Source organism: Mangifera indica, chromosome 20, assembly GCF_011075055.1.
Source record: "Mangifera indica cultivar Alphonso chromosome 20, CATAS_Mindica_2.1, whole genome shotgun sequence".
NCBI classification, from domain to species: domain Eukaryota; kingdom Viridiplantae; phylum Streptophyta; class Magnoliopsida; order Sapindales; family Anacardiaceae; genus Mangifera; species Mangifera indica.
This window is the reverse complement of record NC_058156.1, coordinates 10,106,435-10,124,870: the sequence shown is the minus strand read 5'-3', so window position 1 is coordinate 10,124,870 and position 18,436 is coordinate 10,106,435. Positions and strand designations below refer to the sequence as shown.

Genomic DNA, 18,436 nt, shown 5'->3' with positions numbered 1-18,436 from the left:
TCTAAATTATATATTTTTTAAATAAAATATATATAAAAATAATATATATAATAAATTTTAAATTTTCAATGATGATTATAATATTTTTCAAAATAAAGATATATAAAATTAAATTTTTGAAATACAATATAATATGAAATTTGAATACTGTGATTTTAGTTTTAACAAATTTTATTAACAAAAATAAAGAATCAAAAGGAAAAAAATATACCCAAGTGAATATATACATAAGTGATATAAATGTGTTGGAGGATTGGTGGTAATAAAATTAGGAATAGGTTAAGCCGTATTCGACTTGTGTTAAGTTAGGTTTGAGTTTGATTTTTCAAATCAAGTTAAAACTTGTTATGTAAAGCCAAAAGTTTGTAACACAATTAAGTATAACATTAAAAGAATTTTAAAAGTTTAAAATCTTCTTCACCTTTTTGCTTCCAAATCACAAGCTTAAGATCAACCTTGAATAAAAAGGGTAAATGTCATTTGATTATTCCCGTTGAGTAACATTATATATATAAATAATTAATATAAATTTATGCACAAAAATGATAGTGTATTATAATATGATTAAATATTATTTTATCTTTAATTTAAAATTATTTAATTATTTAATAATATATTATCATTTGTATCATTATTTATAAACATAGATTTATCGGCTCTCATTCTTATAATAAAAATTTAGAATTTATTTAATTTATTATTTATTTTTCTAATTTAAAATGTAATTTGAAATTGAGTAATGTAATATTTTTAGATAATTATTTTTATAAATAATATATCATTATTTAATTAAATATTTTTTAATTTAAAATTATTTACCCATATAATATCATATTATATATATATATATATATATATATATATATATATATATATATATATATATCATCAATTACATACTTTATATTTTGGAAATTATCCAATTCCCCATTTAGTTTTCTTATTTAAATTCTCAGCCGTTGGGCTTGGATCTTTGTAAAATACATAGAATCACAATATGCCCCCAAAACATTCCAAAATTACAAGAAAATAATTCTCCTTCGTCTTCTTCGACATCCCTTCATTACCATTTCTCCGCTTCTAAGGGGGGAAAAAATACAAAAGAACACCGAACCCACATACAATGCAAATCCGATCACGTCAAAAACCTCTTATCTGATCTCAAAACTTTCAAATTCAGATCTGTAAAATGGCGCGAATCTTCGAATACTTCGTTGTGTGCGGCCTTGGCCCCGAGATTCGGAAGCTAGATGGCGACAAAGGCTATCACGGAACAACATTTCTCTACATGCCTTCTCTTCTCGATCAATACCCACCTCTCAATCACTACCCGTCTCCACCTCCCCAACTCTCCACGGTAAGTCGCTTTTTGCTTTCTGAAAGCATTTTCATTTGTTTCCTCTGCTTTCAATTTGTGTTCTGTGTTTTTGTAGTGTGTTCTGCCTGCTGGCGTTCAGATCTACTCCTCTGGTTTCGATCCCAATGACGCTTCTTCGTTTCCCAGGAGCTACCCTATTGTTTTGACCGGTATTTCAGAGTTTATTTAGTTTGTGATTTGTAGAAAATTGATATATTTTTTAAATAAATATATGATATTTATAACTCAAGTAACTTGGGATGTGTATTAGAATTCACTTAGAATTGTATATGAAATGCGGTTAATTTTAGTTATGATTTTGTTGCAGAGGGTGATGGATCAAAGATTTATGTTAGTTGCATAGCATTTAGAGATCCAGTTAGCGAAGATATTGCTGAAGCTTATCATATTCCTGCGAATTCATTTGCTGATAAATGTATATGTTTTGTTTCACACTCACCTAGTTTCCGTGTTCTTCGAAATGCTCTTGAGGAACTTTTTTCACTTTGCTTTTCATTTAGTGGAAGTAGGTGAGTCTCATTTGATGAATTGGTGTAGATTGATTTAATGCGGAAAGCAATGATATTATATTTTGTTCTTTGCATATAATGCTATCAGTTCTCAAACAATTTCAGCAGGCCATTGTGGGATACTATAGCACACTTGGTGTCCAATGTTCCATTACCAACTCCTGGAAAAGATCGAGTCTTGTTTGCTGTTGAGAATTGCTTACTGTCTGTGGAAGCTCCACCTAAGGATGGGTTACCTCATGCTGATGTAGGGCCTTTTGCTTTTAGCTGATTTGATTTAGTGATCATTTTCATTGATAGGGGAGCTTGTTATTTGATAGTTTTTCTTTTATTTTGTTGAATTCAGATATCATTTCAGCCACTGATGCAGTGCTTGGATGTTGACAATTTGCTTAAACTTTTCACAGCAGTCTTGCTTGAAAGGAGAATTTTGCTTCGATCGGACAAGTATCTATTTGTCTTTTGACGAATGCCTTTGTATTTTTTAATGCTGTTGCCAAGTTAATACTGAATAACATAATAATTATATATTTCAAGGGATAATCTGATTAATCTCTTGAATAATTGTTGTAGTGACAAAGACAATCTGCAGTGTTGTATTGGAATTGGTTGTATGGTTAAATCTCTTTTGTTGGATGAAGTCTAATTTAATCAGTTTATTAAATTAGTTGCACCAAATCGTAGACATTTCTATTTCTTCAAATATACAAAAAACCTTTGAAGTCTGTTGAGGGTTCGGATCTAATGCCAATGGTTTGACTTCTGTCTGGTTGATACTTTGTTGACTGCCAATTTTTTGGGGTCACAAATGTTAGGACCTTGCAGTTGTTTTAATGAGATGGTTTTCCCCTATTTATAAGCTGAGGTTTTTGAGGAATTTTATTGGGATAATTAGGTGGAGTAAAAGATGTTCTCTCTCCTCCATTTCCCCTCTATATTTCTTTTTCTTCTACCATATGTGAATTCTAGGTAGTTATTCTGAATAATGATACTTTTATCCCAGTTAGCAATAGATTGGTACCCTCTTAAGAAAATTAATTTGTATTTTGATATATTTAATTGATTGAATTTATGTTACATATTGAACGGCTGTCTGGTGAGAAAAAAAATTCGATTACTTTACTAATTGTTGTTTTATTGCATTTGTTTGGCCTGGATTGGGTTGGATGATTCCTTTGGTTGACCAATTCCATCATGATCTTCCTACCAATGCAGTTATTGTATATTGATTGTGCTTTATCTTGTCTTTGGTAGGTATTCTCTTCTCACCCTAGTATCAGAGGCATTATGCCACTTAATATATCCATTCCGGTGGCAGGTTAGTTTCAAATAGTTGATGTATCTCTTTTGCGTTAGAGTAAATTATATTTTCATTTAATATAGATGTTTAAAGTATTATTAGATGGTACCATGTCATATATGATGATGAAAATCACAAATAAATGTCTATTGATGGCTTGATGCATTTTATTTGTCTTGACTGTCATCTAATCCTTTTATGTTTGTTGTGCTGAAGCATGTCTACATTCCATTACTATTTTTCAGTGGAGCAGACTATATTGATGCTCCTATGCCTTATATGATGGGTCTCCATTCAGGTGTTGATACATCAAACCTCGCCATGGATGGTGTAAGTAGTCTTGAGAACCTTAGTCTTTGATGTGCACTTTTTTCATTAAATGATGGACCTCTGATCCACTTCAGTATTTGTAAATTCCTTTTAGTATTGAAACTTCATACATTCATCTATTTTTATCATCCTTATAAGTTATTTCTTTTTTGCTACATGGTGCTTCATTATAGTCTTTTGTTATATTTTTCTGCTAATTGAATTTGTGTATCCAAGATAAATCGTCTTTGATTCCTTTCATCATGGACAATTACGTAAGGTCGATGTTGAAAGCTTTGGGTATGAATCTGCATCTGCTTGTAATGAAGCACAACGTGATTGGTTTAAACCTTCTGGAAGAGTCATTAAAGTACATGTTTTACGTGGATCATTATGTGATTCGTAGCTGAAGTAATTTGAACAAAAAATGATATATTTACTTGGAGATAATTATCTTGTCATGCTATGCTAATGTCAATGAGGGGGGTTTCTGTGTTCTCTAGCCTCTTCCAGCTCTGATAATACCCTCACTGATGCATTCAGATAAGTACATTTATTGATTTATATGTAATAAAGTATAGTAAATTTCATCAATTTAGCTTTATTAATTCATCAAGAATCAGCTAAGTGATGATAAGAGCCATCACATAGTATGATATGTCTATAATGTTTAGACTAATGTGCAAAATTTAGTTTATCCATACAGAGAAGTGCTCCTTCCTGCATTATTTGTGTTGAAATAGGGCTATTCCCTGAAGCCTATAGGTAAGAGTTCAGCTTAGGATTTAAACACCTGTCACTTGCATGGCAAAATTCAGCTAATAGCTTTTGGGGTGAGTCCAAATGGAAAACCATCTTACTTTATGCTATATTTTAGTTGACAGAATGAAGAGATTTCCACAAATGCAAGATTATCTGAATTTTATCAAATTTTATGTTAATAGTTGGTACCCAATAATTTAAAACTGATTAGCTTTTGAAGGGGCATAGTTCACCAAATCTTTAAAAAAGTTTGGGGTTATATCACTTAGTTTTTAAAATCAGCTTTTGCTCTTTAAGTGGCCTGAACTTGTCTACTTGAACATATCAACTTCTATTATTTTTTAAGCATTTGATTACTCATGATCTAAGTAGCATGGAAACAGAAACAGAAACGCGGAAATGAAAACACTGAAACATTTTTTTCCAAAAAATATAAGAATCGGAAACGTGGGAAACATATAAATATGAAAAATATAAGAATTTTTTAATAAATACCAATTTTTTATTAATAAATAAAACAACCTTTTACTTTTCTTTAAAAGTGTGTACTGTACAGATTTTTTAACCTTTGCTATTTTTGTTCACTTAGTTGACATGTGTCTAGGCTGGTTAGAATTGAGTGGAACCTAGACCAGAAAATCTTAGTACATTTCCCTTGAAGCTCTTGTCTCTATATTTTAACTTAGTTTCGTCACAGGCTTGGATTGATTCAAAACATTTTGTGTCTGAGATTCACCACACTTCGGGGGTTAAATCCCAAGAGCCTGAATACAACAATCCTTGCTCTTCGTTTAAGCTCAAACATGAAACTGCATTGAATTTGTTTGATTTGAAGAGCATTTCTATTCCGTCAAAATTCGACGTAGGTTCCTTAGGTTAAATGAGCATTTGATAAAGTCAGTTGGTAATGTTTGAAATCTTGGGTTAAATGGATGATTAGGTTTTTGTTTGAAATCTTACACACTCGGATTTTTCCTTCTTGATGACTTGTAAAAATCTCGTTGACTTGAAATGCTGCTTTGGAGAAGCATAACAATTTCTGACTCTGGTCACTCAGATTTAAGCACTTCAAATGCGTTTCCATTTTTTTAATAATTTCCGAAACATGCCCAAAACATTTCGTACCAGTTTTGAGCCGTTTTGGAAACTTAAACATTTCGGAAATGCATGCATTTTGGTTCTTCCTAGCTCATGACCTTATTCTTGAACATCGAGGACTTAGGTTTCACTCCCCGGTCAATTTCCTTTTCCCTTCTTGGCAGCAACTCTTGTGTATCTCGTTTGACTATTGACCTGTCTAATTAATTTCCTAAAAGTCTTCCCAATAATGAGTGAGCAAAAGATGTTGGTTATGGGCTTGGATTACTATGAAATTTGAGCAATTTCTTTTTCTTTATTCGATTGGATTTGGCTGCTGTTATTTCTTAAGAGTCTGAAATCCTAAGTTTTGTTTTTGTTTTTAGACTACTGGCCCACCTCTTTGTAAATTAATCTTTCTTTAATAACAAATTGTTGTTTCTAGTAAAAGGAAAAAATAAACTGCGCATGTATCTGGGCATAGACTTTTGTAACTTATCTTTGCCTTCCTGTTTGTTTATTTTATTCTTTTTGAAGTTTGTGGGTATGTGTGCTATTTCACAAATGTCACTTCTTTGAGAGATTCTTGTACCTCTTTTTCTTCTGCCTTTATTGTTGTAGGTGGTTGTTGTGGACCTTGAGTATAATCGAATCTCTACAACAGAAGAGATACCACCGATTCCAGAGCCTGAATCAAGTTCTCTACGTGGAGATATTCTAAAGTTACTATATCCTAACGTTGTTGGGATTGATCATATGAGTTTTCATCTAGCTACTTCATCTGAGCTATATCCTAAAGGTGTCACCAAGCCATGGGGAGAGGATCATGACCTTCAACTTAGGTGATACTCAGATGCAATGTTTTGTGAAGTATTCATTACTTTCCCAGTGCCAGTTGTTTTAGATTAACTGCATCTATGTTTTGCTTTGAAAGATTTTTGTTTGTTATTGTCTTTCCAAATGTTGACCCATGTTACATTTCAGAAGGTATACTGTATGTTTCTTACATCTGAATGATTTTCTGTATTATGTGGTTCCAAATTGTTGCAACTATAGTAGTAAACGGTAGTTGCATTTTTCCTTTTCCTCTCTGCTGTTTATCCATTGTTATAGTGATAACTTTTTTTTTTAATTTTTTTCTGAAAATGAAACAGAGAGAATTAGATGCTTGGATGCTGGAGATGTTAATAAATGCTGCTAATGCTTGTTTTCTGCCTTCTGAAGTGTAGCTTGATAGTTGTTAGTACCTATTGCAAGTTTAATCCATGTGATGGTCAAAGTTTTTAAAAGCTTATTGACAAACATTGTTTTGGTTTTTTCAAATGAGTTATTACTTAAAAAGTTATTTTGCATGAACAACTAGAATATGTGTGAAAAAAACACTTTGATTAGTACGTAGGCATGTTTTCTTCATTTGGATAAGTGTTATGAGAAGAATTTAGCTGATGATCAGATGTTACTTTTGGGTTTAATCCAGGAATTCTAGTTTTCATTTTTACTGTGAACCACTTTTTAAATACTGCTGGACACTTCTAGTTTGTAAGTTTCCATTCAGGGATTTTTAAAATTGATTATTACTATATTTAAGTATAATCTTATCTGGTGGGTGTTCAAGATGTACAGTATAACGTTAATAGCTGTTCCTATTCCTGCTATATCTTCTAAATGTTACAAACTCATTTACAGTGCTTATTATTGTATCATTATTAGTTTGGTTTTTGAATACAGTACTATTGTTGAGAAACTGATGAGGAATAGTTTGCTCTTATTGGAGCTTTACTGTAAATTGTTTATCTTGTTGATGCAGTGATTCTTTGGCGTTTCAGTACAGATATTTACATTATTTAAAGAACTCTCAAATAGAATTTGACAAGGGAAGCCTGTTTCTAATGGTTTGTCATGCTTTTTATTAATATGCAGGTTAATATTCCTAAAGTTCTTTGCATCAATATTAGGTGGCTACCGCAACTTCATTGTATGAATTTTAATCTTATATCTTTTTGTATGATGTGGCTTTTGTTGTTTCATTAATATTCTTAGTAATAGCTTGTATAAGATAGTATTTTTCTCACAAAAAATAGTGACACTTTTCTATTTAACATTGAATTTAAACTATAATTCTTGCTTTTATTTTGTGCTGTAGTCTTCTAAGTACTATTTTGTTTAAATAATCTTGTCAGGAAAACAGTGGCAGTCTTGTCTTCAACAACCAAGCATTTTTAAAGAAGCGGTCTCGTTCAACCAACCAGCCACCAGAGCCCATGGTAATATTATGTCATCCCACTAGTTATTATCTTTTATCTACTTAAAATTGGCTTCCTTTTTATGTCTGTCACTCTGACTCTTAAATCACTTGCTTTTACCACTTTCCTTCTCACTGTATCATGAGTGCTTGCAGATATATGATCATGTGGAAAGTGCTCCCTTCTTTAATACATTCTTCCTTTCCAGCATTCTCTGTTAGTGTTCTCATACTATCCTCAATTGATTGTCTCTTTGTTGTCTGCAGATAACCCAGTTTTTAGATTCCCTTGGTTTCTTGGATTTTGTGGAGAGAGGTTTTGGTTCTGAAGAAAATAACCATAATCTCCTTGACAAATTACAAGACGCAATTGGAAGGGGTCAAAATCCTATGTCTATTCTTCCACCATCTTCAGTTGACCCTGAGATTATTACCATATCAGATTCTGATTCTGGATTATCGGGTAATTTTAGCTCCATCTTTTGCCGGGGATCTCAGTTGTATACATTAGAGTGAGTTAATTAAGTTGTGTTTGGCAATAATCGTGTTTTCATTTTCTTTGCTGTTGCAGGATCTGGTGCCAAATATACTTATGATAGATTTCCTTCAAATGTTAGAACCGAAGAGCAGGAAGAGAAAAGGAAGCAAATTCTTGCAGTGGCAAGTGGAGCTTCGGAATACTCAACAAAGCATATTCCTAGGTATGCATTTATGCATGGATATAAAAACTCCTTTGTGGTTTACCTATTGCTACAATGTAATCTATTTTTCCTTCTATATTTTATCTTTTTACCAGTTCACCTTCTGGGCGAGTGGTAAAAGACTCCAAAGCAGATAATCTGAGTCCAATGGAGAGGGCTGTAAGTTCTTCATTCCTTATCATGATCTATAGTCACACGGTTAAAGTTCAAAATTTACTTTGTTGATTCAAATGTCAATTTTTCACAGGCGGAAAGGGACCGCATGGTTTTGGACATAAAAGTTAAGCTGCAGGTAAATCTTGTTTTTGTATACTTTTTTTAAATATATAATCTTCTTTAGTATCTTAAGTGATATACCCTTAATAGTTACCTGTTAATATTGGAATTAATTTCGATATTTTGAGTCTCTTTATAGTTCAGATAATTTGGTCTACTCAATTCACATTTTTAGGGTAATTGTTGGATTGCTGTAGGTTTTTTTTTATAATTTTGTCTGAGAGTAGGGAACTGGCAACTGTGGGTGCTAGGTTCTTTATATAGATTAGTATAACAAAGTATAGATTTTGGTTGATATACATACATACATACATACATATATGTATATGTATATTTATATGTATGTATGTATACTACTGAAGACATATATACTGTAAGAAAAGAAAAATTAATATTATTAAATTTTTTAATAAATTGGCTATTTTTAGTTGGTCATGTTATGCATAACAAAGTGTAGTACCTCTTCTTCTAACATCAAAACAAACATCTGACAACCTTATTGAAATTGGAATATACTAACATGCTTTTCTCATGATATGCAGTTTGGACTAGTCCGTATAACTTTACAGTGGTTCTTGTACTGATCTTATATCTTTGGGACTATTGTCATCAAATATTCATATGATTTTAAACTGTATGACTTACAGAAAGAAATTATATTGTTACTGTATTCTCATTAAATCTGTGCAAGGGATTTCCTTGCTGTTCTTTTTAATTTTTTTCTTAAATATATATTTTTACAAGTACGAAGACAGACAGATTAGTGAATTTGATGCTTCCATGCTTATATAGTTATATGATTTCTTAAACAGGGTTTGTGGCTGCGCCTTCTGAAATTGGGAGCCACTGATGATCCACTTTCATCATTTGAATATGGCACAATCCTTGGTATGCTTCTTAAAAGCTCTGTCATTTGTTTTTTTAAGGAAAACTCCTTATAGCATGCAAATTCAATCTGCTTAATAGCTGAGATACCCTTACTTTAACACACATTTATAATCTCCTTTCACAGCCTTGATAGAGTCTGATGCTGAAGGAATTGGTGGAAGTGGGTTTGTTGAATGTATCAGGGAGCATATACATTCAGTAAGTTCAGCAGTTAATAGCATCTACTGATATAACATGTACTGTGCGAACATGACTTTGATACTCGATTTACCCACTCAGGGATGGCATTGTCAATTGACTGAGGAACAGTTTATTGCAGTGAAAGAATTGGTAAGCAGATGATAAGAAACTCCTCGTTCCTCAACCTGCATATACATGCACTCATCAAATGATTTCATTGAAATATGATCTTCCACCAGCTTTATAGTGATTGATTTTGCCCCAGTTTGTTCATCTGTTGTGTTCCCTTGTTTCTTTGACACTTTGTTTTGGAACAGAACAGTTAATATTTTTATGGACTATTGGTATTTTAATCTCCCTTCCTTCTCTTTTCATGTAGCTCAAAACAGCAATTAGTCGTGCAACCTCTCGAAATGATGTGTCAACTATAATAGATGCCCTTGAAGTGTCTGCTGAGATGTTCAAGAAAGATGCTAATAATGTTTCTGACTACATTCAGCGCCATCTTATATCTCTCTCTATTTGGGAGGAGTCACGGTATGTATCACAGATCATAATTATAAGTTTGGAATTTCATTAATTACTGTGCTTTATTCTTCATCACCTTGCCCTTGCCATTACACATAGCCTGAGTTGGTTATAACTGAAATTTTGCCTAATTATGCCTTTTACTTGTAGTTGCCATTTAGGTTTTCTTGTTTTGAGATATGTTTCCCTCCTTCTAAGAAAAATATAATTAGTACTTAAATCTTTTAAGCTTGCCTAGAAAGATAATGGCCCAGCTCATTTTTACTACCTTTATTTTATTTTGCTTTTTAATAATAGGTGGTATTGGAATATGGATTTTCTCTTATTCAGTCTTTATAATTTTGAGTTATTTTGTTCACCTGAAGTGGTCGTATAAGTTTTTGGCATAGCAATCCTGTAAAATATAAAGTTGCACTTATTTTGAAAACCTTATATGACTCTCTTGCAGGTTTTGGGAAGGCTACTTTGACCATTTAACAGATCGATTTTCAAGCCAGTAAGAAGATTAAGTCTTGCCATACATAGATATGAAAGTCTTGTCATTTTTATTTATACAATAATCCATTGAGCATTTCACCAATTTTCTTCATTTACTTGGTGCTTATTTCTTGTAATTTTTGGTCTTGCTTTTGTTTCTAGAATGACACATATGCTGGCCTCTATCTACAAGCTTAAATACACAATGTTAGATTTTAGATGAGGATTTTCTATATGGAGACCATGGTTGCACTGATATGCACCATGTGTGGTTTTGTGTGGTTTATCACTTTACTTAAATTGTATATCGTGGTGATGCTTTATTTTGGTTCTGTTTTGGTTGACTTGGAATCAGCAGGAATACTAGAAGCTGTGAAAATTATGAACTTACGATTTAAAACCAACTGGATATTAAATTGAACGGCCACCCAAATCTATCCATTGAGGTTCTTATAATTTAGTAGATTTTCATTGGAGAATGAGAGAATTTTTCTTGGCATGTTTAACTTGTAAAATTGAGTTTTGACTGCATAAATAAACTGTAATGACTATTTGTATTGGGGATGATGTGTGGCAGGTCACCTTATATATTAGCCGAACTGTACTAAATTTGGCATGGTTTCTATAAACTTTTATTCCTGACCTTATTTGATGGATGTGCAAATTAACCATTGTTTGTCTTTGAAAATATATGTTAATCTCACAATGCATGATTGATGCTGTGAAGAATTAATAGGGCGATGTAGTTCAGAATTATGTGAATGTCTGTAATTTTTTCATTGGTATTTTTGGTATCATGTTCAAATCTGGGCATTGGATTTGATTTGACTGGGTTTTGTTCCAAGGGTTCTTTTCTTTTATTGTTGGGTTGGGCTTTGTTCATCTGTGGTTTTTTAAGATCCGAGTAGGGTACTTGCATTTCTAATTGACATTTTTATTTAGCCAGAAACCCATCTCCGGTATCTTTAACTTGAGAATCTAAACAATGCCATAATTTAATGTATGAAATTTCTTTGATTCTGTGGGAAAGTTTTTATTTGGGAAGCATGCTTATCTATTGTTTTTTTGTGTTGTCATGGCAGATCAGCCAATTATTCATCTTTGGTGACTGCACAGCTAATTGTAATGGCATCACACATGGTACTGTTCTTTTCTCTTTGTTAATATTTTCTGGTTCAGCTTTAGTAACCTCCAACTTGGCTTAATGTATATATTTGTTATCATTTCTTGAATTTCTTGATCTCATTCTATGTAATCATGAAGGATGGATTAGGGCTTCCAGATAATGATGCCTGGCATATGATCGAAATCATAGCTGAGAAATACAATGTTGGATACAAGCAATTTGTAAGTTAAACTACCGTTCTGTAGTATTTAGCTTTGATTTATGTTTCTTAATATATATTCTGCTCTACTTTTTTTTCCTTGTTTCTTTTTTCCTGAATTTATGGTTTTTCTATTCAGGATTTCCATTGTGATCAATTCCTTAAATGATCTTGGTCTTTTGGCCACGAATGCAATTATTTCATATGATTCACTTTGGTGTACTGTTTAATTTCTTACTTTGTCTCTTATCAGCCTTTGGGGTGTGTGTGTTGCTTGATGTTAATTACTTCAAGTCTTAAATGGAACACAAAAAAAAAGCATGTATAGTCATTGACATTTTTCTTTCCTTTTTTATATTTACAATATTCTCTCATTAACAGCGGGCTCTATCTCTGTTGAAACTCAATTCAGTGTCAGTGAAATTGTCTAGAGTCACTGTGAGTCTTAAATTATAATGATTTTATTTTCATGAGAGCCCTCAGGATTGCGCTGTTATGAAATCGGTTGAAACTTTTAAGTTTTGTGGTTCCTTTTGCTGTGACGTATCATGCAACTGCACTGTTGCCTCAATTTATGTAAATTGGCAATTAAAAAATTCATCCTTTAATTTGTTTCAGATACAAATAAGAGGGTTTCTCTCACATATCCAGCAAGTTCGAATTGGTTACTGGGGATTGTCATCTTTTAAAGCCCAATCAACATTGTCTCATGGGTTGCCATCCCCACGTCCAAAGGATGCCATAAATGAGGATCAGCAACCTGCTGAGGCTACTGGTGTTGGAAGAAGCTGGGTTCAGAGTATGTTTAGCAGGGGGCCATCAACCAGAAACTCTTTTAGTCGAGTTCGTAGATGGACTTCTGATAGTGGGTCTTCAGGTATGTGTTTTATCAACTTTAGGTTTGCTCTGCTATCCATTATTAAGATCTATCTCTATATTATCATGTCTTATTGTCTCTTGTGATCAGCTGCAAATGACAACGAAACTGTGAAAAAACTAGACTTAGCAGCTGCTGGGCAGAAGAAACTTCAAACCAATGTTCGTATATTAAGAGGTCATAGTGGTGCGGTTACAGCTCTACATTGTGTGACAAGGAAAGAGGTATGGGATCTTGTGGGTGACCGTGAAGATGCAGGTTTCTTTATCAGCGGGAGCACCGATTGTTCAGTGAGTTACATCTCTGATTATTTTCTTCTATCATTAAATTCCTTTGCACAAAAGTCATGCATTACTTGGAAGCTTGATTTTTGTCTCATTTTGTGGAGCCTGTCAATGAGAATTGTGGAGTGTGGACTAGTGTGTTTGCTTGAGCTGCTATTTATAAGCTTTTGATAATCTATCGAGCAATTTGCCAGTGAACCATGTTTCCTGAAAAAAACCATGTCTCATTTAGATTCTTCTGGCTAGTAAGTGAAATTAAGAATGAAATGAGTGGCACAAAATGTAAAATTGTGCCACATTCTTAATATTGAAACTTCCAAATATGATGGATGGGTTTTTAAAACCTTTTTTCTATAATTTGGGGCAAGTTTCAACTTGATGTTTGATTGCCCAAATATTTTGCAGGTTAAGATCTGGGATCCTAGTCTTCGTGGTTCAGAACTTCGAGCGACCTTGAAAGGGCACACACGGTTGTTCTTTTGCTGATATTTATGTATTACTTCTTTTATGGATTTCTAGAAGCTCAGGTGCAACTACACCATACTTCTAATTAGTTGTTGCCCTGGTTGTAATGCCCTTTCTTCTCTTATGCAGAGCCATTCGGGCTATAAGCTCTGATCGAACAAAGGTGGTTTCAGGATCTGATGACCAATCTGTTATTGTATGGGATAAGCAAACATCTCAGCTTCTGGAAGCTCTGAAGGGCCATGATGCACAGGTTTTATTTCTAATGTTTCTTTGCTTGAATTATGGACTGGATTTATAGCTAGAAAGGTTTTTTGCTTCTTGTGCTTTGACCTTTCTGCTGAATAATCGGCAATTTGAGCTTAAAAATCTTTGTAAGAACCTATAAATTATGGGGAAAATTGAGATTAATTCTAAAGGCTTGTTAGGATGAAGCATATGGAAAATAATATCACAGATGCTCATGGTAGTTAAGCTTGGCTGTTATATTATTGATGACGGTGACACATTCCAGTATTTCTTTCACTTGGGCTTACCAGTGGGTTTTGGGCTCCTGATGAATATTATGATGCTCATTTTGATCTCTTAATTAGAAAGATCTATTCATAAAGGCCTATTTATTTTAAATTAAGAAAATACTTATTAGACAATTAATCTTCATTTTGTCCTTTTTTTGCTCACTATTGGTGATTATAGTTTATATTGAAACCTTTGGATTAAGTAATGAATGATTATGACAGCCAAGTTTTTTGCTCATTATCATTGTTTCATATCTTCTGCATACACTATAATGAACTTTTTCTTTCTGCTTTTTGTATCTCTAGATTCTTTTGCCTAAATGAATAATTTTTTGTGTCTGCTGTCGTAAAATTTATTGTAATATACAAGCACATCTTTGGTTAAATATTAAGGGTTATCATTTGTTAGTAGTACATCAGTGAACATTATGGAACATTTGCAATTTTATGGATTATTGTTTGTGTTTGCTGTCTTACAAGTTATTGTTAGATACAAACACATCTTTGGTAAAATATCAAGGGTTATCTTTTGCTAGTATTGGATCAGTGAATATTGTGGAAAGAATTGGCTGTTTTATGGTCTGGGTAATAAAAATATCATATTGACAATAAGGATCAAAGCACGTGATAGTTCTTGTCATTCATCACGGTAGGTCAGTTGTGTGCGGATGCTATCAGGTGAACGTGTCCTTACTGCTTCACATGATGGGACTGTGAAGATGTGGGATGTTAGAACTGATACTTGTGTGGCAACAGTTGGTCGATGCTCTAGTGCAGTTCTATGTATGGAGTATGACGACTCCACTGGAATCCTGGCTGCTGGTGGTAGAGATGCGTGAGTTTACTTGAGCGTACATCTGTATCACTTTTGTATTTGAAATTTGATTTTTTTAACTTTTTTCAGAACCTTTTATGTACTTGCATTATCAGGGTTGCAAACATCTGGGACATCCGTGCAGGTAGACAGATGCACAAGTTCTTAGGGCATTCAAAATGGATTCGGTGAGCCCAAAGAACTTGAAGTTTTTTGTTTCTGTTACTTCGGAAATTTCGTAGTTATAGCTCTGAAGGAGCCTTTAATTATTTGTCATTTATGCAGGTCTATCAGAATGGACAAAGACACTGTGATCACTGGCAGTGATGATTGGACGGCTAGGATGTGGTCTGTGTCCCAAGGGTTATGCGATGCTGTCCTGGCCTGCCATGCTGGCCCTATATTAAGTGTTGAGTATTCCTCATCTGATAAAGGAATAATAACAGGTGGACACTCTTATTATTTTTTTCGCTATGATGCAACATGTGTTTTGGCAATCATATATTATCTTTAGTGCCAAATGAACAGCTAGGAAGCTAACTTTGAAATTTTGTACCTTTTATTCAGGTTCAAGTGATGGGCTTCTCCGATTTTGGGAAAATGATGAGGGTAAGCGCAATCATTCCTACAGATATTGAATTCTTTTCTTCCATTTCTTTGACTTTGAGGCTGAGCTTCCATTATGGTTCCTGTTTTTTCTATTGTCATAGTCAATGGCATTTGGGTAAACATTAACCAGGAGTCCTCCATATCCAAGATAGCTGATCTTTTAGCAATATTAGCACAATTATCATGATATATTAATAGAAATGCTTAAGATTTTGGCAACTGTTCCATAAAAGAGCTTTCTTTTTTTCCAACCAAACAAATTTAAAAACCTGTCAATCAACAAAACCTAGTCAAAAAGTCTGTAACTATCTTAAAGCTGTGCTGAAAAATATATTTAATGGCTGCCAATGTTCCAATGTTATTTTTCGGGAATGAATTGTATTCTCTCTGGTTTGATCTGCCCATCGAGTATTGCTGTAAGCATTTATTTTGTTGCACGTGTAGGAGGTATAAAATGTGTGAAGAATGTTACCATTCATACATCTGCGATATTATCAATCAGTGCTGGGGAAAGCTGGTTAGGAATTGGAGCAGCCGATAATTCTATGTCTCTCTTCCATCGACCTCAAGAGCGACTTGGTGGCTTATCTAGCTCTGGTTCAAGAATGTCCGGGTGGCAACTATACAGAACACCTCAAAGGAATCTAGCTGTGGTATGTGTATATTTCCTTGTCATCTTTCAGAACTCCTACACTTTTTAATCCTTTCCCACTTCCTTCTTGATTTTAATAGAAAACACCCATCTGAATCTTGTAACATAATTATCATTCTACTTCATCTCAATGTCACTTATCCCTTCCTTGTCCTAACTAGGCCGAGAAACATGTAACTCCAGTATCTGTTTCACTAGTTTTGCTTATTTTGTGATGAGCAGGTAAGATGCATAGCTTCCGACCTTGAAAGGAAAAGGATATGCAGTGGCGGGCGTAATGGACTTCTTAGACTCTGGGAAGCCACCATCAACATCTGAGTTTCTGCAGCTTTTTCTGCGTTTAAAGTTTTGAGTTTTCCAGTGATCTTGCCAAGAGTGCTTGTGGCAATAAATTAAGTCTGGTATGGTTAATGTTATTCGATCTTCCGGCTTGTGCACGAATAACCTGTAAATCATATGAAGACTAAAATTGCGGTTACATTAGTGTTTAGTGATGCTATTGATTGATTTTTTTTCTGTTCTAGCTAGCATAAATGGTGTTTGTAATTTTCAGAAAACATGACAATTTTTAAGAGGAAATGTTGTTTCAATTGCTCGATTGATTATAATCCATTGGAATTTTTTTAGCGAGGTTGCTGATGACTCTGTCAGATGAATCGTATCAATTTCGAAATTGATTTTTTTTTTTTCTGTTTTAAAAAATTATGGGGTCATTGAACATCAATATATTATTATGGATATGATTAGATTTGAATTGAATCGAATTTGAATTTGTCTGAGCTCAAACTCAGTTTGATTTGTATGAAATCACGTTCGAATTCAAGTTCATTTCAAATGAGCTGAAGCTCGATTTGTTTCAAAGTAGCCGAATTTGAGTTCAAATCAAGTTTTTAGTTAACTTGTTATTAAAACGGCGTTGTTTTAATCAAAATTGATGAAAACAATCTCCTTTTGTATAAAAGATTTTAAACTCATGAACTTAACAAGTTGAACATCTTAAAACTTGAACTCGAAAATATTAAACTTTGAAGTTTGAGTTTGATTTGTTTTAAATTTGTTTGAATTGAATTAGAGTTTAAACAAACTCAATTTCGAATTTAGCGCTAGTTGTGGATGTTTTTCTGGGTAGATGCACAATGATATTGAATTAAGCACCTCTTAAATGTGAATTTTCTTCTTGAGCTTTTAAGGAGTCTCTCCTATCATGAACTTCTTATAATTCAGATCAATAAAAGGTCATGTGAGCATTGATTATCAACTCAATTGTTATATCATTGTTAATTCTATTAGGATGATATAATTGTTTATCTTTTCTCTTATTATAAATAAAGTTTTGAGTTAAGATTCATTTGAAAACTTAAATATCATAAACTGATTTTCTTTTGATCAAATTTAGAAACACGAATTTATTTCCTTTTAAATGAAATCATAGTGCCGGATATTGAGTGAAAATAAAAATGTAAATGCATTGATAAGGGTTAGGGTTTATATACAATGTATGAAGGGTATTTTCGATAGTACATAAAAATACTTGGGTGTTTTGGGTTAAGTAGTTCAAATTTTGGGTAATTATTTAAGTCCTTCAAAAGTGGGCAATTTTCCTTTGGATATAAAAAAATGGGTATTTAATTAAATTCCCCTTCTAAATAATGCAAAAATATATGAATGTAAAAAGAATTTACAGGGATTCTTTTCATGGCATCGCAAACAGGCGCTTCAGATGGAGCAAAAATATAGGGTCTCTTTAATCTGGTTAAACTATTAAGGATTCCCCATAAACTAGAGGGGTCTCTTAGATTTGATCCAAACTATAAGGGTTTCCAAAATAAAAAATATGAGAGTTTTTCTAACATCACATCAAGATATCTCATATTGATCTATCCGGTTGATATTATAGTTTGAAGTTAATTAATTTGTCCAAAATTGTAGATTAAATATGGTTAGAAGGTCAAAGGACTTATTTCCACCAAAAAATTATTGTTTTTCCAAATTTTTATTATTTAATTTTGAAAATTTTTTTGTCTACTTATAAACTGTTAAATTTAACTAAATTTGTTAGTTTTAAAATTTTATTTTTTTTCTTTTAAACTCTAAAAACTAACGATTTCCCCTTTAGGTTAAGTTTTAAAAAATAATATTTTTCAGGTTTAGTTTGCATTCTCTAGTAGCTTCTCTTTCTCTGAAAGTCTCTCTTAACAAAGTCAAGAGATGCTTCATTTTCTCATCTTTGTCTTCCACCTTGGATGGTCGACAGAAGAAGATATG

General features: G+C 33.0%; 1 protein-coding gene across 3 annotated transcripts; it reads left to right on the top strand.

Moving 5' to 3' along the window:
• Positions 1–1,018: 1,018 nt before the first annotated feature.
• LOC123204418 (DENN domain and WD repeat-containing protein SCD1) lies at positions 1,019–16,797 on the top strand. 3 transcript variants are annotated; one of them, XM_044621050.1, is made up of 31 exons: positions 1,024–1,357; positions 1,434–1,527; positions 1,686–1,887; positions 1,996–2,134; positions 2,234–2,334; positions 3,142–3,205; positions 3,404–3,517; positions 5,957–6,177; positions 7,256–7,310; positions 7,516–7,599; positions 7,845–8,040; positions 8,149–8,278; positions 8,374–8,437; positions 8,526–8,570; positions 9,367–9,442; positions 9,567–9,640; positions 9,722–9,772; positions 10,002–10,159; positions 10,599–10,646; positions 11,710–11,767; positions 11,891–11,974; positions 12,571–12,829; positions 12,920–13,119; positions 13,519–13,583; positions 13,708–13,831; positions 14,750–14,931; positions 15,027–15,098; positions 15,196–15,356; positions 15,478–15,519; positions 15,964–16,172; positions 16,394–16,797. In XM_044621050.1, the coding sequence occupies exons 1-31, from the start codon at positions 1,190–1,192 to the stop codon at positions 16,487–16,489; spliced, it is 3,636 nt and encodes a 1,211-aa protein (XP_044476985.1). In that variant the 5' UTR covers positions 1,024–1,189; the 3' UTR covers positions 16,490–16,797. The 3 variants fall into 3 exon arrangements, with proteins under 3 accessions (XP_044476986.1, XP_044476985.1, XP_044476984.1); XM_044621049.1 differs by having other exon boundaries at positions 1,025–1,357; positions 1,993–2,134; XM_044621051.1 differs by lacking the exons at positions 14,750–14,931; positions 15,027–15,098; positions 15,196–15,356; ... (1 more) ...; positions 15,964–16,172; positions 16,394–16,797 and having other exon boundaries at positions 1,019–1,357; positions 1,993–2,134; positions 13,519–13,606.
• Positions 16,798–18,436: the final 1,639 nt, after the last annotated feature.